A 27,295-nucleotide genomic window follows, 5' to 3' on the forward strand; every position below is an offset into this window, starting at 1 on the left:
GGCGGCGGGCGGGCGGGCGGGCGGGCGCCCTGGGGGGGCGGTGAGGGGGGCGTCGCCTGAGAGCGCGGCGGGGCGTCGCCTGAGGCAGCGGGGACACGGCCGAGGCGGCGGCGGGGGAAGTAAAGCCGTAAGCCCCAGGTGGTGCGGGGAGCGGGGAGAACCCCCGGGGGGTGGCCGGGGCGAGGGGGGAGGGGGGCGGCGGCCGGGCAGCGCGGGGAGCGGGGCGGGGGTGCAGCAGAGGGGGGGGGGTCTCGCACGGGGTATTCACCGTTTTACCCTCAGGGGCATCAGGTGAAAATAATAAAAAACCCCAAACCAAACCCAACCACAATCACGCAAAACCTCAGTATATATAAATGACAGCCTTTTCTCCCGTGTGTGCGCTGCCACCGACTGCACCTGCCTCTGAAAATCAAGCCTGCAAGAGTTCTGTTCTGGGGAAAACTGTCAGGAAAAAAAAAAAACCTGTCAGGAAAAGCGCTGGTGCCTGCGCCGAGCCGCCTGGCAGCCCCTTACCACTGGCCTTGCCCTCCCGGCCGCTTCCGCAGCCTCCCCGCAGCAGCGCCGTACGTAGCGTTGAAAGGATTGAAAAACTTAAAATCTGAAATTCTCCATCTCGTTTGTACAGTGCATGATGCACAAACTAACCCGTCAACACACTAAGGCGCCTAGGTGCTCCCTTGGGCATCCCGCCTGGCAGCCAGAACGTTAGTTGTCATGTATGCCTCGACTTTTCCTTCAGGATTTCTGTGTTTGGCTGTCGCCGTCACTTTGTGGTGCCAGTAGAGATGAAGTTCCTGAGCCAGTTCGCTTGAAAAAACTCAAAAAGTTTCAGTAAAAAATGAACAGCTGAAATGCCACTAGTTTTAAAGCTTGCTACATCTCATCAGACTAATGCACTACTTCAAGACAATCTTACCAAGAAATAATTTTGAGGCAGCATTTTAAAAATAAAACCGTTTTAGCCACTATATTTAACGCAAAGAGTGTGGCTTTCTGGCTAGCTGGACATCCCCCTTTCTTTTCGGTTTTCTTCTGTTGTTTCCCTTTTTTTCACACCTACATAATATAATTGCTCATGTTTGAGGCTTTACCGTATCTTTTATCTTTCTTCATTCTGCCAGGCTCACATCTTGTTTTTCAGCTTGCTTTCAAATGCATCTGCTATTTATTTTTCTTTTTTATTATTTATTTGTTTATTTCCAGTTAATTAAATGCTCAGGCTTAGCTTTTTCTTTGTTGTCTTCTTATAATGACTTATTTAGGTCTCAGCTTATTTTTAGACAGTTTTCTGTGCTGCTGACTGTTGTGGAAATACGTAATGTGAGTTTGTTTTATCCAAGCAGAGCTTATTCCCGTTGAAAATAATGAGTAGGAAATAATTCCATCAACCTGTTTCTCCCTGGCATTTAATAAAAAGGCCATTGCTTCCATCAGGGAGAATCTTAACAGGTCTTATTCTTAAGTTTGCATTTCTTTGCTCCTAATACTAATTCTGTCCTGGATTCCTTGTTATTTTAGACGAGTGTATGAGAAGCTGTAGCTATTGTGCTGTTTCTGATCTCACCTGTATTAGTACTGGGAATAGACATGATGATACAGGTAGAGCAGTAAAGTCTGGAACAGACAGGCTTTTCCCAAGCTGGGCACAAAACATAACCTTGCAATTGATTTAAAGAACGAAGTCAAAGTTTCTTAGTGACTAAGTATCCTTTATTGGCAGTGCTGGATGGACGGGGGATCCTTCCGCCTAACGTGCATACCCAAAGTGACGATCGCCTAAGGTGCATACCCAAAGTGATGATCTGTCTCACATTTATACAATAAAACAAATGAATATTCAATTAACACCTATACATATTCATTACCTAAACCCCCTTACTCTCGCTTCGTATGTTAATTAGCTTATCAGTCCTTTGCCTGGAATGGGGTGGTCTTGCAGGTTTGCAGGTGATTCATGTCCTTGTGACTGACCATCTGATCTTCTCCAGCAAGGAGACTTAGCACTCCCTCTAGGTAACATTGGAACGTCTCTCATCCTTTTCTCATCCTTTTTATAAATAGCCCCTTTGTTAGAGGAAGAAGGGTAGGTGTCTCCTCAAAGCTGTGTGGCTATGTGACCAGACACCACACCCATGACCCGTCACCATACCCACATTCCTGAGCAGACCTATACAATCACAATCGATGTCCATTGTCCCTATTTCACACTATTTCTCCATATCAATCCCCCCTTTTCTATCAAACTAAGTAAATTCTTTTACTTAAGCAGTCTTCCCGAATGATATAAAGCATCATACATAAGTGTTACCCTTTTAAACATTCTCCAAACCCACAAATATTTTCTATCATTGCTGGTATATTGACTCCTAGGCAATGGGATTCTGGTCAATGATATGCCCTTTTCTTCATTCTCAGGCATATGTTTTACTCAGAGTCTACAAGATTCCTTGCACCAGAAATATATGTGCATTCTTATTCCATAAAGTTAAGTACAAATTTGGTAACCACCTGATTATAATTATGACCTGAAGAATCGTAGTCCTGTGGGTCTTGTCAGGGCGATGGCCCATGATTTCTCAGGAGCTTTCTTCACTCTCGAATGGTGGATCCAAGTGGCTTGCTCCCTAATCTTGATAGCAGTATGAGTTGCCAGCAACACTTGATACAGTCCATTCCATTTTTCCTCTAGGGGTTGTCCTGCTACCAGGTTTAAAGGAGTGGACTGGTTCATCTAACCCTCTGGCCCTTGTTCCCACTAAGAATCAAGAGCCAGGAGATTGGCATTTAAATTTTCATGCCCCTTTAATGTTGGGTCCAGTTTGTGGCTGTGCATGCATTTGTCAAATGATTCATTGAAGTTACTTTGCGTCAAACACACGGTTTTCAAAATAAATCCAAAGGGTTCGGTAATACATATAATAATAACCTACAAAAACAAAACCTAAAAACAACACTTATAGCTATATGTTTCACTTAAGTAATAATAAAAATCAATATTACTTAAATGAACTATAAACACTATAGTTTATCACATTCCCTTTTTTTTTTTTTGACATGCGTCACTATCATGGCTAGACTATAGGGATTTCGCATGCGCGGTCTTTCCAAATTTTTCCAACACATTCTGTGGGGCTTTAAAATTGCACATGCACATGTTCAAAGGCATACACGGATCATTCCTGTGGTAAAAGATGGCTGCTGAGTGTCCAGATGAAGTCCCGGGCCCATTTCCTGAGCTTACCACTCGGGTAAGTCTGTTAATGGTAACATTTATGGCACTATGGTCAAACGCAGGTCCCTGCTTTCAATGTAATGTCTTCTCACCACCAGACAGCCACGTCACCTGCCAGGGAAGAAGGGTCTAGAGTGCGCATTTCCCCCTCTGAACATTCTGTAAGATGAGTGTTCTCAAAACGTTTAACCTATAGTTCATTAGAAAGGGGATTAAAAAAATTTTTTTTCTTCCTGTTGTTGTTTAGGCAGAGAGTGCGTTTTTCTGTTGTCACACATCAAGAACTTGTGGCGGAGGTGGAAAAGTATAAAAGGCGTTACCATATCCTTGTCTATGTGTTCCTGGCGGTTGTTTCTGCTGCTATTCTATTTTTATTCTTACTCAGCCTGCATTGTTATCTGAGTTGTTAAAGAGTCAATTGTTCCCAAATTCTTGTTGGCTATTAAATTGTTATTGTGTGTACATTTCGGCGTACTACTCAAATTTGTTTAACGCCATCGGGTGAAACCATAGTAGCAAATTGCATGTTAGTTATAACATGTTGAATTGATCTTATAAAACATGGAACAGCACATGGCAAAAACAATAAGGTGGCTAATACACATAACAAATAAAATAGGATTCGTTTTACCCAGGGGCTCCTGAGAAGCCAGGAAAACAAGTCAATATTCCAGTCTTTCCAAGTTCAGATGGGAACATGGGCTAACTTCCCTGTCTCTGATGTGATTTGTTTAACTACCTCACCATTGTCATCAATTTTCAAACAATTGGAAACATTTAATTTACCACAAACACTTCCTTCTTCGGCTAGCAGGTAATCGAGAATCATCCTGTGTTAATAAATTGCATTTCATATTTGAGTTGCTTGGTCTGTCAGATTGTAGATAGGTTCTTGAGCACCACTAATGAGTTTATTAGGATTCCAAGTTGCAGGTCCATAATACTGCATGATATGTTGGGGTGTCCATTCATTTAAAAAAAATATCGGTACCCCCCCTTTTCTTGGGAGTCTGGAAAAATCAACTTGCCACTTGTTGCCCTGGCTAATTTTCAAACACATTTCACATTGCTGAGCTCACCTGTTTTATTACAGTATACAAGTTCCGCCCTATCCATTTCTGATTTAGACTTTTATATAAATTATCAGCTCCCCAATGCATCTTATACTTACAGTTTGGATTTTACCATCTGGTATTAAGGATAATTCCTCCTTTCCTACCTCCTCTGCTACTCGTATGGCCTCATGGTCGGCCAGGCGGTTTCCAGTTTCCAAATCAGTGCCTCAATGGGCCATCTTATGTTCTTCCTTCCTGGATGACCCTCTTATAACAGCGGGGGCCATTCCTCACATCAGGGTCTGGCATGGCATATGTTCCCACCGCTCAGCGCCTACTGGGTTGCAGCCAGCAGCAGAGCTCAAGATTCTTCTTGGTGGCAAACACCGAGGCCAACCCAGTCTTGCCCTTGATTGTGGTAGGAGGCACCTGACCAACCTTATTCCTTGTACTTTGTTGTCAATGCAGAGTTTCATCTGCACATCCCATAACAAGTCACTGTCATGGCAAAACACACAGATTTACATTAGTAGAACTACTACAGAGTGTATTTTATTTCAGTTTTTCTGCCAACATTTCCCACAGCCTTGCTGACCAAGGGATATTGTTTTTCCTGAACTAGGCAGGCCTTCCCCTTATCATTTTTACTGTAACAGGTTAAAGATTTCTTTTACTTCAGGGAGGTCCTCTTTTCCACTTAAAGATTTTGGTGAATTTGGCATTCTTATTTGTTTTCTCAGTTTGTACTTTAAAGGTTTCAGGATGTTTTCCTGGTGGCCAGCAGCTCCCACAACTGTAACAAATTCTTTTCACTAAAGTTTAACACCAAATAAGTTGGTTTTGTATTCACTAAAAATTCCACCTCATTTTTCCTAGTCCCTAGTTGACCAGAACCCCTTGCTGGTTCTTTAGCTTAGGGCAATCTCGCTTCCAGTGTCCACTTTCCCTACAATATGCGCATTCACTTCTGCCTGATATTCGTCCTCTGTCTCTGCTTCATCTCCTCTACCGGTTTAGCACGACTCAGCTCTTCTTCTCTTACCTTCTGTACACCTCCCCTGTTCCTTCTATCAACTTTTCTACATCACGATTACCTTAGTAAAAATCAACGCAAACCTTTATCCAGGCCTATTCACAACCAGCTTTCAAACATCTAAATTTCCCCATCAGAGATTCACCTTTACTCTCCTCAGACCCGCAGCCTGCCCTAAAGGGGCCGTTACCGGTCCTGTTGTGCTGCAAATGCTGCAATAATTGGGGTGACACTGTCAGGTCCTTCTGCTCAATTGTCAGCAACAGCAACCCCCTCCTCCTCACCATCAGAAGGATTGGAGCAGGAGATGCTCTTCCTGCTCTGCAGGTTTCAAATGCCTGCCTCTGCAACAGCACTTCTGTTTCAACTCTTCTTACCCTGAATGCAAAACTGCTATTTGTTGCTTTAAGTCTGTGTTCTTACATACCATGCCTTCGCAGGCAAACAGCAAACACCCTGCCATGCGTCCCGCAGGACTCAGCCGCACCTTCGAGGGGGTACGGGGGGTTGTACAAACTCACCCCAATACTTTAACACTTTCACAGGGTCTTTGATTCTCCACACACACACCCGCTTTAGATCTTACATACAGTAGTACAAGTTTTTATCTTACAACGTGTTTCATTCTGGTTGCTCCACAGAAGGAACCACAACCTGAGCTCTCTTTTTTTTTTTTTTTAACACAAATATTTCAAGATACATCTTTCTAGTTTAGGTCTCAGGTGTTTGGTTTTTTGTTTGGTTTTTCCCTATCCTTTTCTGGAGCCATAATCAAAGATCAGGTGGTGTTAATCCCACACTCCTGTCACACAAACATTATCAGCACACATTACTTCATCCCATTTTCCTCTCGCCTCAAGAATAACATTAACTGTAATAAAACATTATAATTGAGTGTCCCTTTACATTATAATTGAGTGTTCCATTTAAGGGCCATGTCTCTCCGTCCCCCAATTTATACAGGGGCCATCACTGATTGCAGTACTTAACCAAAGTTCTCTTATTCACACTTCCCCCAGGCTGCCGCCCCATTTCCTTCCAGTGACTTAAAACACATCCCAACAGACTCTTTCTTACTATTCCACCACTTTGTTATATCAATCGCTATCCCAGCCACAGACGATTCTAATTCCACTTACAGCTCTCTTTCTTATCCCAGGGTGTCCAAACCTTACAGTTAGGGCATTCAATTTCTTGTCCCCACCATATATATATTCTCTCTATATATATTCATATATATATATATATTCTCTTTACACCATATACACTTTAAAACATATAGAGGTTCACATTCACCCCTTGGATGTTCAAATAAATAACCACATACCAACATTTACAATATACTTAATACAAAAATATTCTCACGTTTCCAGCATAAATGAGTATAACAATTATTAATAACCTTATAATTATTATTTAAAAGGCCATTTTTCCACATTCCTGCTTATAAAGCGGCCACTATTGATTACAATATTTTATCAATGTTTTCTTATTCACGTTCCCACCAGCAGATCCTCCAATATCCTTCCAATGACTTAAAACACATCCTAAAGGACTTTTCCTTGAAATCCCACCACTTTGTTTTCCTCCTGTTTTCCACTTCACCCTAACAGAATACACTTAACACTTACAAAATGCAATATGCAGGTACCTTTCTACAGCAGCATCAAAAACCCACTATTATTACCAAGAGTATAGCCAAAATCACAATAACAATAGTCAGAGTCAAATTCCACATCCAGTACGTCAGAAAACCGTAATAAGCAAGATTACCAAGAATATAGCCAAAATCACAATAACGAGAATCAAACTTACACACTCAATAAGTCAGAAAACCGTAATAAGCAAAATTACCAAGAATATAGCCGAAAACACAATAGTGATAATCAGAGTCAAATATCCACACCCAATAAGTCAGAAAACCGTCACAGGCAAGACCATACCAAACGAGCCCTATAGGCGAACCTGCCAGGCTCCAAACGGCAATTGAATGCCAACCAAACGGCAATTGAATGCCAACCAAACCAAACGTATACTTAAGGTGCTAGCCACAAAAGTATACACCAACCTGCAGAAGTTTCCTTTTGACTTAAGGGCAGTTCCAAATGACCGGTCTACCAAACAAACAAACCAAAATAAAGAATACCGTCACTTACAGCAATGGGGTCCTTGTCCGCCGCCGCAGTGATCCGTTGAGTCAAGGAGTCCCTCCGGGAAATCCCGGGGGTACCGTAGGGAGTCCTATCCCCAGTGGGTCCTACAGCCCGGCAGAGAGGTGTCCCATCTGGGTCGCCAGATTGATTTAAAGAACAAAGTCAAAGTTTCTTAGTGACTAAGTATCCTTTATTGGCAGTGCTGGATGCACGGGGGATCCTTCCGCCTAACGTGCATACCCAAAGTGACGATCGCCTAAGGTGCATACCCAAAGTGATGATCTGTCTCACATTTATACAATAAAACAAATGAATATTCAATTAACGCCTATACATATTCGTTACCTAAACCCCCTTACTCTCGCTTCGTATGTTAATTAGATTATCAGTCCTTTGCCTGGAATGGGGTGGTCTTGCAGGTTTGCAGGTGATTCATGTCCTTGTGACTGACCATCTGATCTTCTCCAGCAAGGAGACTTAGCACTCCCTCTAGGTAACATTGGAACGTCTCTCATCCTTTTCTCATCCTTTTTATAAATAGCCCCTTTGTTAGAGGAAGAAGGGTAGGTGTCTCCTCAAAGCTGTGTGGCTATGTGACCAGACACCACACCCATGACCCGTCACCATACCCACATTCCTGAGCAGACCTATACAATCACAATCGATGTCCATTGTCCCTATTTCACACTATTTCTCCATATCACAATTAATGGTAAAGAGCTCGTGGGATTTCTGGGCTGGAGCCTTGAGCTGATCTGTATATAGTCCTGGGGAGTGAGCAGTAGCACACTGCTTCAGCTGGGCTTCTCTTGGTCCCATTTTGCAGAGACATCTCTGAAAAAAATGTTTATCACATTTTGCTTTACTTGCCAACCCATAGCTCATACAATCCTAAGACGAAGATTGCTGTAACAGTGAAAGTGGTGAGATGTGACTGTAAGTGTAGGTTGCAGGCTATTTTTCTGTGTCATTGGTGGAGTCTGTTAGTTGAAAACAACTTCCTTTTATCAGCAGTTAGCTAGCAGACATGCTGGAGTCCTCTGCTGCTTCTACATTAAACCTCTTTTCTTTCAGCTCCTTATGAGTACCCAACTAGTTACAAAGTTAAAGGACAAAAAAAAATCTGAAAGAGGAAGAAGCCATGATGACATCCACAAGCTATTCTTTGGAAAAAAGTTCAGAACCTGCGAAATATATTCACAGAAAGTTCAGGGTCCTTGTACTTTTCTCTTTTTTTGCCTTTTTTTGCCTTTTTTTCCTTCCTTCCCCCCCCCCCCTTTTTTTTTCTTTCCTTTTTTTCTTTCTTTTTTTTTTTAATTTTATTATTAATATTATTTTCCCCCTTACCTTGTTTCTGGTTCTTTTGCCCTGATTGAACTTGAGTTAGTACATCTAAGATTTAGAAAAAGAACATTTAAAATGCCTAGATTAGGAGGTGATTTCAGGCATGCAGAGATGGCTAGCAGAAAAAAGAGAATGGAGTTGATTTTAGGGATGTACCAAATTTATAGTATGTTGAAGAACCTAAGATGGGCATTAAAAATGCCTTGCTATTTAAAATGATCTTTAGTTTTAAAATTACTGTAATCTTTGTTAGGTATTAATTTTATAGGTAATATATACTTGCATTTGATACATGTAACAAAAGTAAAACTTTGAAAATCCCTGATATTTTCAGTAGCTCCAGATGGCTAGATCAGGTACAGGAAGAGGACGTGCTGCATTCACCTTCAACGTTGAGGCTATAGGCTTTGCTAAAGGTTCATCCTTACCTGACGTCGTGTGTAAGCCTCCACCACCATTTCCTGTAAGTACAGCAAGTATCTTAGAGCACACTCTCTGTGTTCAGGTAAAGTGTATTCACTCTTATATTTAGATAATGTAATGAAATATGTGAACAACCCTAAGCACTTTAGGTCAGTTTTGCAGTATTTAATGTTTTTCTCATTATTTCTTCCCGTCCCTTTGCAACCTGTTGTATCCTATATTTACCTAGATGTCTTGCAAGATGTGTTTGTTAAAGTCCTCATCATGATCTGGTTTTCTGGGCGTTAACAGTAGCGGAAACACTGCATATCTGAATTTGTTGGAAATGAAGTTACGCTTCGATGCTGTGAATGGATTTCCTGATTTTAAAGATTACTGATGATGCAAACGTAAAAGATTATGGATGATTGTCTTCTACCTCAATTGCCAGCATGTAAAAATAATTTGAAAATGATTGGAAGATATTTTATGTGATTAAGGAAACTTAACTGAGATTTGGCATTTGGGTTTTATTTGAAAACTAAAGGGGAAGAAAGAGCATTTTCTGACTGAGTTTTAGCTATGCAAGTAAGGATGCACATTTTTGAGGCAGAAAAGTAGTCTTACAATGTTGCAGTTTTATGTAAGAGAGCTTGCCAGTTATGTCAGGATTTGATCAAGGTGCATGAAATGTTTCTCAGTTTCACATGTTATGATACAGAACTTGGAAGTTTGTCATATAATTAGTGCTATGCTGAGATTTCTCTGGACAGTTATTTCACCCAACATTTTGACTTCCTGAACCAGACATTATATATCCCCTTATTCCACCTTTACAATTAAGTTGTGTGATTTCATTGATACTAAGCCATCCATAACTGTTCTAATGTGAATGTTATAGTCTGCTCGATAGCACAAGGAAACCAAATTCTGTGTGAACTACAGCTTCTGCAGTTACAGTCAGCAGTGGATCAGCCGACCTTTAAGGTCATCAAGTCCAACCGTTAACCCAGCACTGCCAAGTCTACCACTAAACCATGTCCCTAAGCACTGCATCTACGCGTCTTTAAAATTCCTCCAGGGATGGTGACTCTACCACTTCCCTGGGCAGCCTGTTCCAATGCTAATGTATACCGTTCCAATATCTAATGTGTACCATGGAGAAGGTAAAGATGCTTTTTTCCTTCTGTGAACAGAGTTTCAGAACTAAGTTAAACTTCTCAGGGTATATCTATTGGCATTCAAAATGATCAAAGTTAACCCAGTGGGTATCTAGGATCAGTAAGGGTTAGCTGTAGTGACTGGGCAGTGACCAAAAGTGTCTTACAGCTGTTGACTCATAGTGAAATTATTTTAAGCAGTGAATTGTTGCTATTGGATATTTCTGATAGACATGTTCTAAGTTCTTACTAATTTCCTGTAAATACAATTAGAACCCCAGTTAAGGAGCATCAGCTTACGATCAGCAACATTAGTGATTATAAATATTGGCCAGCTAGCAAATACAGCTGGAAACAGTAAACTCTCCTCATGATCCAGCGCTGGGACTTGCGATAGCACTTTGTGCTTTGCAATCCACCATTCAGGTATGGATTGTGCACCATCTGTCGTGTGAGAGAAACACCATCCATTCTGTAATACTATCTCTGTTCTGTGTATTTTTACAAGTGTTACTTACAACTACTTATTTATCTTTCCCAATTTCAAGATTCATAGTTTAAAAAAAACCAAAAAAACAAAAACCACCCCAAAACCAAAAGCCAAAAAACAACCCCAAAATCCAAACCTTAACTATTCAGCTGACAGAAACTGAATTGTGTGAGTACCTATGTGCTACCTGGTTGTATGACAACACAACCTGTTTCTGTGACAGTAGTCATGGAAAGGTTGTCTGTTGCTCAGAGTAATTGTACTCAATGTAGTTAGAACACTATTCCAGAAGAGGTTAAAGCAGCGCTACTCTTAACCGAAGATAGAAGCAATGCTTTCTAACTGCTTTTGGCAATTAAGAGCTTAGCATGACTATGAATGACTATTTCACAGTTTTAATAGTATTTTCTTTTTCTTGAGTTCTTGATACATTTTTGCAGAAAGATACAGCAAAGCCAAAAAAGCTAAAACTTTAGTTGCAAATGTAGTTATGCATGTCAGAATGCAATAAAGTATACTTGTGAAGTAGTGTAATGTATACTTGTGCTCTTCTGTGACTAGCTGTGTTTATTGTAACTTTTGTTAGTGTTCCTGTGTATTTGATGGATATTAAGACCTTACAAATAATAAACATAATTTGTACAGAGCACAGACAATAAGCCAGTGCCTCTGAAAACAGGAGAAGATGAAGATTACATGTTGGCCTTAAAACAAGATCTTAGAGGAACTATGAAAAAAATGCCTTATTTTTTGGCAGTAGAAGAGGACCATGAAGGTTTGTTTGTGTGCTTTTTATTTTTATCTTCAGTACTTATTATTCTGTGAAGGGTGATGTAGTGAAATGCATGTGTTGAAGATATATTTGTACTGATAATGAGCAATAAAAATCAGCAGCTTAAGATAACAGGGAATTTTTCTGCTTTTACACTTACTGAAGTTGTAGATCACACCTACCACTGCTGGAAAGCAAGTACTGTGTGAAAAAGAGAGATATCAGATGTATACAGTAGGAAACATTTAGACCAACTGTATGGCAGTCTTTTCAATTATATGCAAACCAATACAAGCGAAATAGGCATTTCTACATGTTAAAGTACCCTAAAAATTTTGCACTGGAGCCAAGGAATCTGTAGTAAATGCTAGTGTTGAAATTCAGCTTTTGATTGTGTAAAAACTTACTTAAAATAATCGATGTTGTATTAGCTGGACATTCTAAAAGATACTAATTTTTTTTCCCCCTAAGTCCATCCAGGCAAGATTGGTAAGTACTACTGACAATTCACTTGAAATACGAAGACTGCGATGAAGATAAGTGATTTACTGAGGTTTGCATCAGAAGCAGAGCTTGATTATAAGCCAAAGCTTGATCTTTTTCTGTCCTAAGAATGTCTTTGCTTATACGTAATGAAAAATTACCTGCTTTGTTATTTTTTTGGTAACAGTAAATGCTCTGTTATACTTGACATCCAGTCATACATCATTAGACAGTTAAAATCCAAGCTTCCTGGTCATAAAACTGATCTTGTGGGAAAGAAGGGAAGGGGAGCAGGGCAGGAAGACTTTATTATCTGTTTACCAAGTGCTGGGGGTGTTGTAAATGTAGCAGTCACTGGCGATTATTACTGTGGGAAGTGCTTCTTTCAGTTTGTGATTTTTGTCTTCTTCTGTTATCCTCCTGAGTGCTCATTCTGAATGCTACAAATGGCAAGCACTGTTAATTTGTTACAGGAAAATAGGAGATGAAAGGTATTAGGAAATGCCAGTTGTGTCAGACCCTAGGCCCAGTCACTGCAATAGGCAGTCACTGCAATGCTTTATAAAAATTTTTAAGAAATCCAAAGTGGCCAAACACTAGATAATATTTTTCATTGCTATCTTGTGCTGATTTTTAATAACGAGAGCTGACTTGAACTCCTAAAATGTGAGTTGTAATTTCCATCCTGAAACCATCAGAATATTTTCGGACTGAATATTCATGATGTTGATACAATACAGGTACCAAGTCCAATCCCTTCTGAATTTTTGGTAATTTTTGTTCATGTAGTGGTGAATTCTCGAGTTTTTGAGACTGTGTGCATTATTTTTTTTTCATTAGGCTTTGAATATAACGCTGATTAACACACATTACTGATTATCCACTTGTACTAAAGCACTGTTTAAAATGGAGTTGCACTCTGCAGTGAGAACAGCGAACACGCTGCCAGCCAGACATAGTGGCTCACAAAAGGCAGAATATTTCCTCAGACCTGCTGGAGCCGAGCAGTCACTGGGAGGCAGCAGGCATCTGTAGTGCAGCCCAAGCACGGTCCAGGGTGGACCCTGATGGTGAGGCTACGTAAAACCTCGGTTAAGAGGCAAGAACAGATCCAATCTTTATTTCTAGATCTCTTTATGACAGAACGATTCCAAGTTACTCTTCTATCACATCTCCCCTTCCATCTTCTGAGTAAACAGTTTCAGTCTCTTTGGATTTGCATCTCACTAGAGGCTTGTCATGCTCTTGATCTTTGTCAGGCTTGAAGTCTGCCGTTTCCTTTTGAGGCACAAAAAGGGGAACTGCTATGCCTGAGAGCCAGTCAGGGTTATTTCCAAGGAACCAGGCACTTGATGAGAACATACTCTCTCTCTTTTCCATCTTTGCCTCGTGTGATCGTTCTTACTGTTCACCTCAGAATCATCTTTGTTTTGAATAATGGGCCATATAAGATTTTTTTAAAGAACGGTGTGCTCATGTTTATCTGAGGAGACCCTTATTGTTGGGTGACATACAGAGTGTGCTAATTGTCCAGGCACAAGATATGTTAATGTTGTTAACTCGAAGATATACTAGGTCCTTGAATGGGAATGTGCTAATTATCCAGGTGCAAGATATGTTAATGAGTTCCCGGAAAGTTAATGAATAGGTATGAGTTGCTTGTATAAAGAGCAGGCTGAAAGGTCCCCTCCGGTGTGCATGACTTTTTGGTGGAGCGATCCCCCGTGCACCCAGCGCTGCCGAATAAAGATAACCTCCGCTCACTACAATATTGGTGACTGATTCTTTAAATCAGTTTCTACAGCCTTCTTTACGAGATGGAGTGATCTCTCTGTTGATGAGTGTGCTCCTTAGTAGAACTGCCAGCTTTGAAGCCTGTTTTTCTACAAAAACTGGCAGTCACAGGGAAGGCAGGTAGACAGCCACTTGACAGACTCAAATAATGCTTCAAATGTTATCATCATCTCCCCAGGGGTAAGTTAAAGTAACATTTTACTGATCCTTTAGTGGTACAAAAATGCCTCATATGAGGGGTAGGGTATTATTACATCAGCAGTGGTCTGCAGCTTAAAAAGCTTGCTTTTATTTCAGTCACAGTATGCACTTGTCTCTGGGACTGCATTATGTGGCAGAAGTGGCCTAGCTTTAAGAAAAATGCTTACTTCCCCCAGGGTAGATTATTTTTAACTGATCTTTTCTGTTCTTTGTTTCACAGCCCTTTACTCCCCTGCATTTCACCAAAACGTCTGATAGAACTAAGAGAGAGGCAGGAGGGGGGTGGTGGGCAGGAACTTCTTAAATTGGCTTTGCTACAAGAGCAAATGGATTGTTTTAAACCTGCAACACAACATCTGTGAGCCAAATGGTCCTTTGAAGTGTGAGAAGGGAAACATTTTAATTAGTTAGGACATAGCTATCTATCTTTCATTATTTAGGTAGTAAATGAAAGCCATGTCTAAGACTACTTGGTGATTTTCATGTGTTACTGTGCCATACACAACAGATTGTCATCATGCATTTCAACGTGCACTTAGAGTGAGTAGCAGGCGTACTCTATAGTAAGTCCTCTATTTTCCTCACTTCATAAACTATGAATAATTCATATTTTCCCTGTAGGTATATCTGCTATGACTGGGCAACTATCACCTTGGCAGTGGTTTGGAATTAATTCATTAGCTGTGAGTGGCAAGAGTCAGTCAGATGTATTTTTTTACTGATGGCATCAGCAATTGTTTCTTTACTAGAGAACCTCGAGCTGAAATCAAAACTACTAGTTTCTTTCCCACTCTGTGCTGACAGTTTCCTACAGCATCTGCGAAGGCCACCTACATTAAACGCTCCTTGAGACACTAATTTTAAGTGCAAGCTCTTTGTTGCACAGTTTTAACTTGGTCTGCTTGCCCTTGTCATAACTAAATTTCAGCTTCATTCCTGATGTCTTCCTTATCCCTTCCTTTTCTGTGGTGAGTATGTGTATTGGGTCTGGCTGATCCCCTCAGCAGCCCTCGTGGTGTTGTGCATTGTATTGGTTCTTAGGTGGTGAGAACACACCAGCGTTTTGGCTGCTGCTGAGCAGCGCTCACGCAGCACCCAGGCTGGCTCTCCAACTTTCCCCCATGCCTCACCAGTAGGCTGAGAGTGTAAATGGTCTTGGGGGCAGGAGGGGGGCGGGGTGTGGGCACAGCCAGGACAGCTGACCTGAACTGACCAAAGGGATATTCCATACTATATGACATCTGCTTAGATACAAAAGCTAAGAGAAAGAAAGAGGAAGGGGGATATTTGTTATTCATGACATTTGTCTTCTGGAGCAACCACTACATGTACTGAAGCCGTGCTTCCCGGGAAGTGGCAGAATGTCGCCAGCTGATGGGGAGTAGAGAATAACATCTTTTGTTTTCTTTTGCTTCTGCAGCGTGCCTTTTGCTATTGCTTCATTAAACTGCCTTTATCTTAACACACAAAGTTGGCTCTTTTCATCTTATTTTCACCCGCACCCCATTCAGCTGAGGAGGAGAGTGATAGAGCAGCTTGGTGGGCACCTGGCATCCAATCAAGGTCAATCCAACACAGTATGTTAGAAGTCTTTGACTAAAGGTCACAATCTGCCTTCATTACCATTTTTTGTGCAATACCCACAAAAATTATCCCTGTTTGGGTAGTGAGTTATTACTGCGGTCAGAACCAGTAATTTTGCATGAAGTGGATTTTGCAGTTGGACATGGTAATTTCATAAGAAAAAATGAGACTGATTTAAAAATACTTCAGTTTTGACATTGCTTTTGTCAATAGAGATTGTACAAGAAAGTTCTTTGCAGTATAAATGAATGTACTTACACTCTATAACTACTGTATTATTTATTGTGCATTTCTCAGTTTAGTTCCTGTGCCTGGAAAGAGGTTAAATGGACTAAAATGTGTTGCTGCTGTTTAGGTCACATCTCTGTTACACTGCAAAGGTTTGCCATTGCAGAAGTACTTAAAAGAGTGGGAGTTGATCAGTCTGAGACATGGCCTTCTGGGGCCTGGGGGTTCTGGGTACTCTGGATGGTCAGTGCAGTGGTGATAAATGTCACTGGATGGTTTTGTAGCAAAGGTTTGATTGTGAAACTCTTAGGGAGCAGAAGCGTTAGCGTTCATTTGATGTTTCGACCTAGTTTCCCTGACTATATCTGCATTTTATGTTTTCATGCTTTCCAGAGATATTATAATAATTAGAATAATTATTATAATAAAAAGAAATAATAAAAAGTAATATTTTTTTAGGGTCTTTTTGTTGGTTTGTTTTTTGGGATTTTTTTGGGGTGTGTATGGAGGGCAAGTGTTTTGATTCAAAGGATGTACCCTGAAAATGCAAGGCAATAATCAGGGGGTTTGTGTTTTGGGCAGGGGATATAAAATCCAGGTCTTGCAAGTATTTAGCAAACTATTAGTCCTGGGAATTATCATAAGAACTACTCAAAGCGGTGCCATTAAACTGTCTAAGTGTTTGACAACAGCCCAAGAAAGTGTTCAATGCAGGATTAAAAAAATGCACTGTATGTTTAGTTATAAGAAAATTCCAAGGACACTGTCTGGGTTGCCTTTTTAATTAATTGAATTCAATAACTCTTTGTATCCTTCTCTACAGTAATTGAGAGGTACAGTAAAAAGTACCAGAACAGTGAAAAGGAGCATGCAGCATGGACCCCAGGTAATATCTGACATTAGCAAAGGGTAATTCTTTGTTAACCTGGGAAATATTCTGCTCTTCCACATTTGATTCATTATTTTTCAAGCAATAAAAAAGTATGCAAATCATTACAAAGTTGTGTATTCCTAGTTGAGGGTCATGCCCTTTGCATGTTTTCAGATCAAGGCAAAGTGTTGTTTTGTCCAAAAAGAATTCTGATTTTATTTATTTACTCGGTTGAAACAACTGATCTGCAGCAAAAATTCAAGCTTTAGCTCTCACTCTAGCTTTCCTTCTTCCTTGCTCGCCATGCAAATAACAGTTTTGAACAGGGATCAAACAGCGAATTACCAAAAATAACTCAACCTGATGTCTTAGTCACAGGTAGATGGGTTTTATAACATTACACTTCCACAACCGTATCTGTGTATCTCACTACTGCAAACTTAAATTACAGAATGTAATTTTATGTAGGCCCCTGGTAAGGCTGAACTTTATCACTTTAGGGCAGATGCAAGTTGTCAGGAAGTGGGTGGAATGCCAGTCCCCACTCTGGTTTCTCAGTTTAAAGTACAGCTAGAATTCCATAAAACTGTTGTGTGCAAAAACTTTACATGCATATAAATAGGATCAAGCTCAACAGGGGCCCCTACCTTTCCTTGGTGGATAACAGGAGGATTACTGCTGTAAATCATCACTCATATATATTAAAGCTATTTTCTGTACAGATTGGAGAAGACTCCCAAGAGAGCTGAAGCCAAAGAAGAAGACCAAAAAAGGTATATTATCTGTTTTTAAGAACCACTTATTACACACTAGTCGAGTGATAGAAGACATACTGGAGCTGGCTAGGGAAAAAAATATGTTAGAAATATTATTTAATCCAAATAATCAGGGTTTTGGGGAGATTTTCTCTAAATAATTTACTAGTCTGCCTGTCTTGTGGTTTTTACTTTGCTTCTGTATGATGCTTTAACTTCCTGGAATAGATTTATCTTCCTTTCTTGCTTTTCATATTGATGTCCCATATTAATATGAGATATGTAATAGTGAAAGATTAAAAAAAGACAGAACTTTTTGTTTTGAAAGTTATCTTTAGTTAACACTCACCCATCTTCTATCAGTTAGTAGCTGGCTGTTCAGATTTCCTTTATCTTTTGGATTTCTCAGTTATCTTGTTTATGATTTGGTTGACTTTGGCATTTTTTAAGCCTTTTATATGTGATTTAATGTAGGTTATTTTCTATTTTCCCTCGTTTTACTTTTTTTGTTTATTTTCAGCTTTCTTCTGCAGAATTGTGAACCAAATCCTTCAACAGCAGTTGGAGCTGGTATTGGTTGTTCTTACAGGAAAAAACTTTCATTACACAGCATCATATGTGTATTTGTTTCTCAAAAGTGTTTTCTAGTCTGCATGACTGTTTTAAGTTCTCTGTTGAAGTCTGTTGCTCTGTTGATGTGAAATAACACTTGGCCTCCTGTATCTGTCTGTTATATATAATTGTTTACTTTCTTGTTCTCTTTGTCCAAGTCCTTCATGTGTCATTTCTCAGTTCAAGGATAAAATAGAAAAAGAAAAGGGAATGTGCAGTAGTCATGGAGACTGGCTCAGCTGGAAGCTTTGTTACTTTTAAGGGCGTCATTGAGAGACATGGTACTAAAGGTAGACTGCAAAATTCAATTGTAAATTAAGTACTCATTTGCAAAATCTCTGAAGATGAAACCAGTACATATCTACTTTTTTTTTTTTTCCTCTTCTATTTGAAAGAAGAGACTGCATTGGCTTTTACAAGCCTAATTGCAATAATTAGCTCCCCAAGATCCAATGAAATCATAAATGCTGATTTATTATTCATTGTTACATTAATGTGATTATTGTAAATAGAGAATCACTGATCACTGTGAGGAATTTCCCTTCTTTCTTTTGTGCTCGTTTCTCTATTTGCTCTTAAAAGTACATTTTCTTACATGATTGTAATGGCAAAGATCAGCTGACCATCAGAATTTGATTGGATTTTAAAAAAGAGGTTCCTCTAAAAGCAGAAATCACGTGGCTTTAGTTTCTTTGGGGAATCCTGATGATACAGAGGCCATACAAAAGTCATCTGACTCAGGTTTGTATATGGCTCATCAGTGACACTTTAGCTCTCCTGATACATATCTTTGTGGTATGCTGAGGAGAACCATCTCAGGTGGCACTTTATAACTGAGCGGAACAAAGGTGAGGGAGTCAAAAGAAGCTGCGCTGAAATTCAGACAGGCTTCCTACCTACCCTTCAACCTGTGTAGATTGCAGGAGTGGTTTTGGGATCACTGCAGTTACATGTGCATGGATGGCTTCATTTTTACACACCTCTCCCTCCCCCTTTCTGGTTTCCCTCAATGTTTCGACCTAAGACCTGACCACCTGCCTTCTCAGTGACAAGACTGAGTAGAATTCCATATCTCTCCCACACTTGCCCTGGGGCTGTGGACCACAGTAGTAGAGATACCTGCAGTGCCTGCCAAAAAAAAAAAAAAAAAATGGGAAGAAAGAAAAAGCTTGAACTGGGTTCAGCTCTTGTAGGGCAGCTATATGCATTTGTGTGTGGCAGTCAGATGCATGCCTTTAAGCCCAAGTACTGCAAGAACAGGTATTTGGAGAGATCAGATTGTATTCCATGGCACCTCTGAGCTACATGGATGTAAGAAGCTGTGTTGCTTGAAGTTCTACTAATGATGGGTTAGTGTCTAATTTTTTGGTAAGCTCCAGAGACGCCCACCATTTGGGGAAAGATCTTGCATGCTGTTTTGATTTTAAGGCTGTTTGTTCTATACACTTTACCTCTAAAAGCCTTCAGGGGGTTGTGCAAAGATTACAATTTTGAATCGCATTTTCCACTTGTTTTCCTTAAAAGCTTACTTCATTCTGGATGTTTTGCTTTGAAGCTGTTTGTATGTTATTACAGAGCAGCTTGACTCCCCTCAGCTCTCTGCAGTTCTTTTGTCACATAATCCCTTCCTAGACGTAATGCTGACATGAACTGAATGTTATTTATCACAAATGCTTTTGACAAAATACAGTTGTTTTCTTAGCAGCTCTTAGTGTTGTTCTGCTTCCTTGAGTATCAGGCCAGATAAAATACATAACCACATTGGGTTGCTATCTGCTCCACAAAGGATATCCCCTCCATCAATGCACACTGTTGTTCTTTCCGACACCACTTGGTACAGCCTAGTGTAAAAAAAGGTGCAAGTTACGTAAGGTAGCTTGTCCGAAGCTACCTTGTTCATCAGAAGCTGTATAGCTACACCAGTACTTTACAGAGGCAGTTTTACTCTGCGGAGAAGAGCTAATGTGTGTTAGGTACAGCTCTATGTTGTAAATTTTATCTGATCATGCTGAATACAGCAGGAGAGCCGAGACATGGTTACATGGTGGAAACGGGACATCCAGCAGAGCTCTTTAAATGCTGTAGCAACTCTCTCTCTGGAGCTCCCTGTTTCTCCTCAAACTGCACTCCTGGAATTGGGGCAACCAATTTAGGTTGCTGCAATTCAGGTAGCTCTCACCTGGGTACATGGAATGCTGGTTTTGACCTTCACTCCAGTGTACAGTCAAGTAGCATAATGAGGTTGGATTGTAGGGAGTAACTTGATGAAGATTATGTTAATGAGTCAAGGGACTAGGTGGAAATACACACTGTGAGCTCATTAGATGAGAGCCAGCTGTGATCTAAAAGGCATCTAGGTGCAATAACCATGCCTACTCTGTTGGAGCTAACAAACAGCTGTCTCTATCTGAAACACCCGGCTGTCATTAATGAGTTGCATAAATTAGCGACATTAATGAGTTTTTATCTTTTCAAGATGATGAAAAATAACAATTCAGATTTTGTTCTAGTACTCACATATTGTGAGTATGCAGGTAAAACGTATTTTGTGAAGCTGAACATCATACTTCGGCCAAACCTTTGGTCAATGATCTGTTCAAAGTGAATTTCAGACTGGCCCTGTAGGAATCACTTACCTGAATCGGGCATTTACACTTCCATGAATGAGGTGGCTCAAAGTTTAAAGTAATTTTCATACAGATAGTGTGGGATTTCCATGGCATACTCAAGATGTAAGCTCTTAAGAGCCAGTAAAACAAAAGAATTTGTGTTCTTCCATATTCAAGAAATAATAGTGATGTATTTTATTCCAGCAGGTGCAAAACCAAAAAAGGCAAAAAGTTCTGAACCTAAAAGTAACCTCGATGTGTTGAAAAAAATTGAGGTAAGATGCGCATACTCTTTCTAAATTCTACAGTAGAATTTGCTGAAGGAAAATGAAATCTTTAGTATGTGTTTTGGTACAAATGGAATAACCAGCCTTTTTCTGGCCTTGTCTTGTTACTCTGACAGACAGCTGTTCTGCAATGTGGTAGCACAAGGGAGAGGGTAAGGACAGAGCCTGGCTGTGGAGAAGCTGTTGTCTTTGCCTCTCTTTGATTCTGAGCACAACTTTTTGATTCAGACCAGTTGTTCTTCAGCGGGTAGTGATGTAGCTTAATTGTGATCAGCAGAGGTAATATTAGAGCTTATTGAAGGACAAATGGGCGCCAGAGCTTTTAAATGTATTGCTGTTTCACCAATGTTGGAAGTTAAACACTGTAGTAAATTGAGAGGAAAGATACAGAAAGAGAAACCTGGAAGGAAAGTCGCCTCAAGTTTGGAGGCAACTACCCACCATGTGGGAATGGAGGCTTAAAGATGAAACAGCCTTCCATTTTTTCTCTTGATGATCCACCAGTTTTTTGGTGCAGATACCTTATTATGTATAGTACGGTACCGCTTTATCAAGTATGACATGGCCTTCTACTGCCAGTTATTCTAACAGTGGTAAACGGAATGGTAAAGGGAAATCATCATATGAATTTATTACACAAGACCTATTTTTTTAGACTTCAGGTCCAATGGCTAATGCTTGATGAAGTCAGTCATTATGAAGTTCTCACATGTCACATCATGTTGTTTTAAATATTGACAAAAGACATGCACAGCTAGCCGTCTTGCTGTTAACTGCAGCGTAACGTTTCGGTAGTGTGGAGGTTATGCTGTCACTCTTAACATGAGATTACCTTGTAAAGGAGATTGCCTTGTGACAGGAGTTGGAAAAGAAGGGTGATGAAGAAGAAAAATCTGAAGATGAGAAAGACAAAACAGAAGACAAAGAAGGTGAAGATGACGAAGAAGCAGAAGAACCAGAGGAATATGACGAAGAGGAGCATGAAGAGGTAAAATGTCAGTTTTCCTACTTAACACAAAGTTGGATCTCACTCATTGAGTAGTATGTTGGCTGTCAGCCAAAGAAATGTCCGTAGCTTCTCTTGTCACTGAAGGGGAATTTTAGCAAGAGGCGTTACTACATGAAATTTCTTCGTTCACTACATTGTGTTGTAGTTAGTTCAAGTGGGTGTTTTAGTCTTTGTACTCCCCAAAGGCTCTGAAATAAGGATTTTGCAAGCAGGAATGTGTCCTGCCACAATCAATACGTACAGTTATTCATTTTCATCACTAAAACAGCGATGCCTGTTCTTTCATAGATATCAGAACTTCATTACAGTATTTCCCTTTTTCTTTCCCAAGAAAGAAGGAAAGAAAAAACTCCTATTACTGTTTCAAAACATGGATGCTCAACTGCAGTTTGAAGCATGTTTCTTTCATAAATCATCTCCACAGATACAGTGATAGATGTTTTTTTCCTTTGGTTTAGGAAAATGACTACATTTCTTCATATTTTGAAGATGGAGATGACTTTGATGCTGGCGGTGATGACAATATGGATGAAGCAACATACTAGCTATTGTTGCTAGGTGGTACACTGCCGAAGCCTTACACTACTTGAAGTAGAATTCCAGAGGTAGGCTGAGTATTAACAGAACTAATGCTTTAGCTCTGTTGATTTTAAGCATACTGTCCAAAACCACGTTGGACAATTATTTTTAATTGTACTATGCTGTAAAACAGGATATGGGATCCTTTGTTTTTGTTCTTTTGCCAAATGTTTTGCAGACATGCACCTTTTTAAGGTTTTCCAGAATGGCTTACTGATGGAGTAAGCTATATGCCACTATATTGCCTCTGCACAGAAAAAGAATGTATGCATTTTAATCAAAATTGTGCCTAAGCATTTGCACTAGTCAGTTCTATGCTTCAACAGTCAAATCTTGAGAATAACAGTGAAATTCTTGATGACTGCGGGGAAAAAAAAAAAAAAAAGCCATGGCCTTTATGGACATAAGCTGCTGATTTGGAGCTGACTTCTCTGGAGGAGTTCAGGTAACTTCTGAATTCAGGTGACTGAAAAGAATTGAAAATAAACTAAGCACTTTAATATAAAGTGACTTTAAAGTACCTTAGTAATATGGGCAGACAACATAATGAGAGTATTTTGAACAGCTATTATTCTAGTTAAAAGAACTCATTAGTATTTTGGTAAAAAGGGACTGTAATATTAAACAATGGGTTACATTACCTTTATGAATCCGCATAAGTGATAATTAAGGGTAATTTCATTTAGAAATATGGCAGAATTTAAGACTGAGAAATTATGGAATCCTGGTTTTCAGCAGTGGCACACTGATAAGTGATGAGAATTCCATCTGCCTCAGTTTCTCCACCTCTTAAGGTGATACTTTCTTACCTCACAGCGCTGTTCATGTGAGATGGCAGATGTTACCTATCTGTGTAATTGTTAATGCATTTATTTACTTTCCTACAGAACAAACAAGACAGAAACTTAACAGACAGCACATCAATATTAAAAACAAAACAAAAAAACAACCAAACCCAAATAAAAAATGTAGGAAAAGAATGTGGTGAAGTATTTTAATGCATGAAGTTTTAACTAGGAGAACAAGACAAGAATGCCAAGAATAGCAAAACCAGAATGTTTGGAAACATCAGTTTTATTTAAGAACCAACAACTGAGGTGTAGAAAACCTGTTCCCAAGATCAGATACTTGAAGAACCCAGTGACAGAGCAATTTCTGTGTCCTGTTGTCCTTTGATGGTACAAAGTATTATTGGTCTGTGTTACTATTATTACTATTGATCAGGGTTGTTGGTTTTGTTTGTTTTTGTTTAACTTCTTAAAACATTCTGTTCCTGATAACTATTGCTGTTATTGGGTCTAATGAAACAACAGTTTTAAACCAAATCCAATTCTTTCATCAGCAAAGGAAACTACAGAAGTTTCCCTTGCAATTTTGGCAGTTTGTCAAGCAGTACTTTACCTCACCAGTGACTGGAAAACAGTATTGCATTGTTCTATGAACTTCATATGCAGTAAGAACTTGTTCCTTGAGCTGTAGCTTTCAAGTGTTCTGATAAAATATGTATCAGATGTAAAGAAAATTAAACTAAAATGCTATGCAGGTCACACCTCAGCAGTATACCAGTTTTATTTTGAAGTGTTCATACAAATGTTTAATAAATGTTCTGCTGTACTGCACAGGAAATGTGTTCTCTGTTCATTGTCTTTTAACATCACACATGGCAGCAGCTGTTTCTTAACAGGTGTGCCTGCTTCTTGCATGGCATATACGAGACAGGTATCAACAAGGTAACCATGTTGAAAATTAAATTTGCATGCCTCAAGTGTTATCTTCTGCTAGCTGTTCCCCCCTGTGCAGGGTGAACAGTGGGACTCCTAGCCTCACACAAGGAACGCAAACTGATGGCTTTTGCCAAAGGCAGAACTAGAAAATTAACACTGGAAAAGCATTACTGCATGACTTAGAATTTGGTCACAAGCTGTTGCTTGCTTGAACAGGTACAATACCTTATTTTGTAGCCGATGCTGACTCTTGAGGATGATGACTTACTTCATTCATCATACTGCTAATTGGAGAGACAATTACTTCCCTGCTGTACTGCTGAGAATTGCTCTGGCAGAAACTGGGTCTTTATGTGACTTTTTAAAAGGTGAACTATGGTCACCTCTATCCTCCAGCGGGAACCACAAAGTCTTAGGATGGACCCTCTAGCACTACTTTAACTATGGCAAATAAGGCCAGCGGTTATGAACGCACCAGGTTCTGCAATGATCCAGCTTTGTGCCAAGGCACTTCTGAAATGGAATGAGGTTGTGCTGTTCCAGAGGCGTAATGCTTGCAGCTGTCTTTATAAGCTGATTTAACGATCGCTTAGAATTCACTGCAAGACCATAATGCTGATGGAACAGACCACTGTTTGGGTCTCAGCAAACTCTGGGTTTGGACAGGCATATATTCAAATCCTATCTTAACAGCACAGCATAACACTGCTGCTTCATAGAAGGCACTGCTTTCAGTGTGTGGGGAGATCACCCTTAGGGTGATCTACGAACTTCGCTGATCCTTGCCTTAGCTTTTCATGGCTATTTCTTAATCCATATTTTACAGAACCAGCAAGTTCTCAGAACTTTAAGCAGAAAAATCTACGTCCTACAAGGTGTGCACACGGTAAACCGTTAAGGCTCCAGCCAGATGCAAATGCTGTATGCAGGTACTGCCAACAAACTCACTTGTTGGCCAAGGATTTTTACTTCAGATCATACATCAAAAGTAGCCAAAACACACACAAGTAGTGGCCTCCTGTAATACACCATGCAAGGTATATAGAACTAAGAATATATTGTATGCACCACTTTCACTGCAGTCTAAAATAAAATTTTTTTTTACGTATATTACTTACGTTCTTCTAAAAGCAGAGAAGTATTTAAAATTAGACTTGCTCTTCATTCAGGATTATTTTACAAAGTTATATCTTCAGCCTTTATAAAATAGTTATACAAAGACTATTTGTAACAACATAGTCCATAATAAAGCACATTTAAATAATTTACATTTTACATGATCCAACAGTGCAATATGCACTTAAATTTAAAACCAATTTCCTGATCAACAATGTGTTGTAATTAATCTAAAACATGATTTGCCACTCAGTTGTGCTTTTTATTTTTAAGCAAGTCAGTTTCTAAAGACTTAACTTTACAGATTTTAACTTCAATCAGACTGAAGTTACATACAAAGCAGCCAACCTCTTTATTCAGGGCTGACACGTGGTGATGTATTGCCAGTTGTGTTGTACTTTGGAAAAAGCACTGCAGATCCCTGCATCCTGCAAAAAAACAAGCCAGCTGATGCTTGTAGATAACCAGTACTAGGAGCCCTACAATCCTGGAAAGAGACCTACTCTTATCTTCTCATAAAGTTAATTCTCTTAAATTAAAAATACGCTATGTGAAATATGCTGCATAATAAAATAGTAAAAACACACTAGGCTCTTGGTTAGAGTATCATACAGTCCAATGCAACAGCTATCCCTTTGTGTTTTTTTAATGACTGCCTATCCTAGCATACATAAAGGCCCATCACACTCGACGCGGTGACAAGAAGCCACAGGCCTTCCAGCACTGCAGAAGCCCAAAGTGTGAGCGATGCCAGAGAACTATTCTGCAGTACCACTGCAAGGCACAGAGCAATGGCTAACAACCCATCATCTCTCCACTTGCCCATCAACAGGATAGAGGCCTTCCTGAGGGAGTCACACCACAGCTGACGCTCCCTTCCATACTGATGTCAATTTGATGCCCATCAGCCCAGGTATGTGCAGTACATTAGGCCTATGTTGCATCACAATAGTTAATTCCATGTTCTTCCACAGTTTCTTAAGAAATGGGAGAATAAAAGTATTAGAAATGTTGAGGTTTCAGAAACAGAACGAAGGGGAAAGAAGCAAACCAGCAAATAAGCTTGCAGGAAAAAAGACACACGTACCAAGTTTCAGTCCTGCACAGAAAACATCTGTCTTGATGTGCCAAAGCTGTTGTCCAGACCAGCGCAAGTCACCTTCTACACTGCCAGCCATTGAGGCTGTGGCTCACTTCAGCCACCATCAGTTATTCTGCAATGCAATTTTTCATACAGCATGACCCAGAACTAGTACTTCAGTATTCATGCTTGTGTTACTGGCACATTCCTTTCATGGAAAGCACCAATTAAAAGATCTCTGAAAACAAGCGTTAGGTGAAACATGAAATTTACGCCTGTTTGCAATCTCTCTTCTCATGTGGAAACTATGAGTAGTTTCCACTATCTCCAGAGATACCACTTTGATCAAAGGGTTCAAGAGCAGCAGCTCACAGTTCACATATCCAAGTGTACAGCCTTTCCCTTTAAGCTCTGGCCTGCTTCTATTTCAGTATAATACATTAAAAGTTAACAGGGCATGCTCATACACTGGGCATGCCAGTGGAGAGTATTTGTCCCACCTCCTGCGGCAATAGAAGCCTCCAGAAACAGATGGGGCGTTGAGTCTTTACTTTCAAAATTTAAGTTGATAAAGCACTTTGGAATACCTCCAATACTTAGGAAACATTAACTTTTCCCCCCCCTTTTTTTTTTTTATACTGTATATACTTACCAAAGACACTCAAAGGAAAGCTTATAACAGTAGTTTAAAGGATAGTGATTATTTTTCCATTTCTCT

General features: G+C 39.9%; 1 protein-coding gene across 1 annotated transcript; it reads left to right on the forward strand.

The window, feature by feature from the left end:
* Window positions 1-8,832: 8,832 nt before the first annotated feature.
* Window positions 8,833-27,250, forward strand: POLR3G (RNA polymerase III subunit G). The gene is made up of 7 exons (XM_013298760.3): window positions 8,833-9,283; window positions 11,518-11,647; window positions 16,758-16,820; window positions 17,528-17,578; window positions 20,986-21,056; window positions 21,928-22,056; window positions 22,536-27,250. The coding sequence occupies exons 1-7, from the start codon at window positions 9,164-9,166 to the stop codon at window positions 22,620-22,622; spliced, it is 651 nt and encodes a 216-aa protein (XP_013154214.1). The 5' UTR covers window positions 8,833-9,163; the 3' UTR covers window positions 22,623-27,250.
* The last annotated feature ends 45 nt before the right edge of the window (window positions 27,251-27,295 follow it).

The sequence above is a fragment of the Falco peregrinus genome, chromosome Z, assembly GCF_023634155.1.
Source record: "Falco peregrinus isolate bFalPer1 chromosome Z, bFalPer1.pri, whole genome shotgun sequence".
NCBI classification, from domain to species: Eukaryota; Metazoa; Chordata; class Aves; order Falconiformes; family Falconidae; genus Falco; species Falco peregrinus.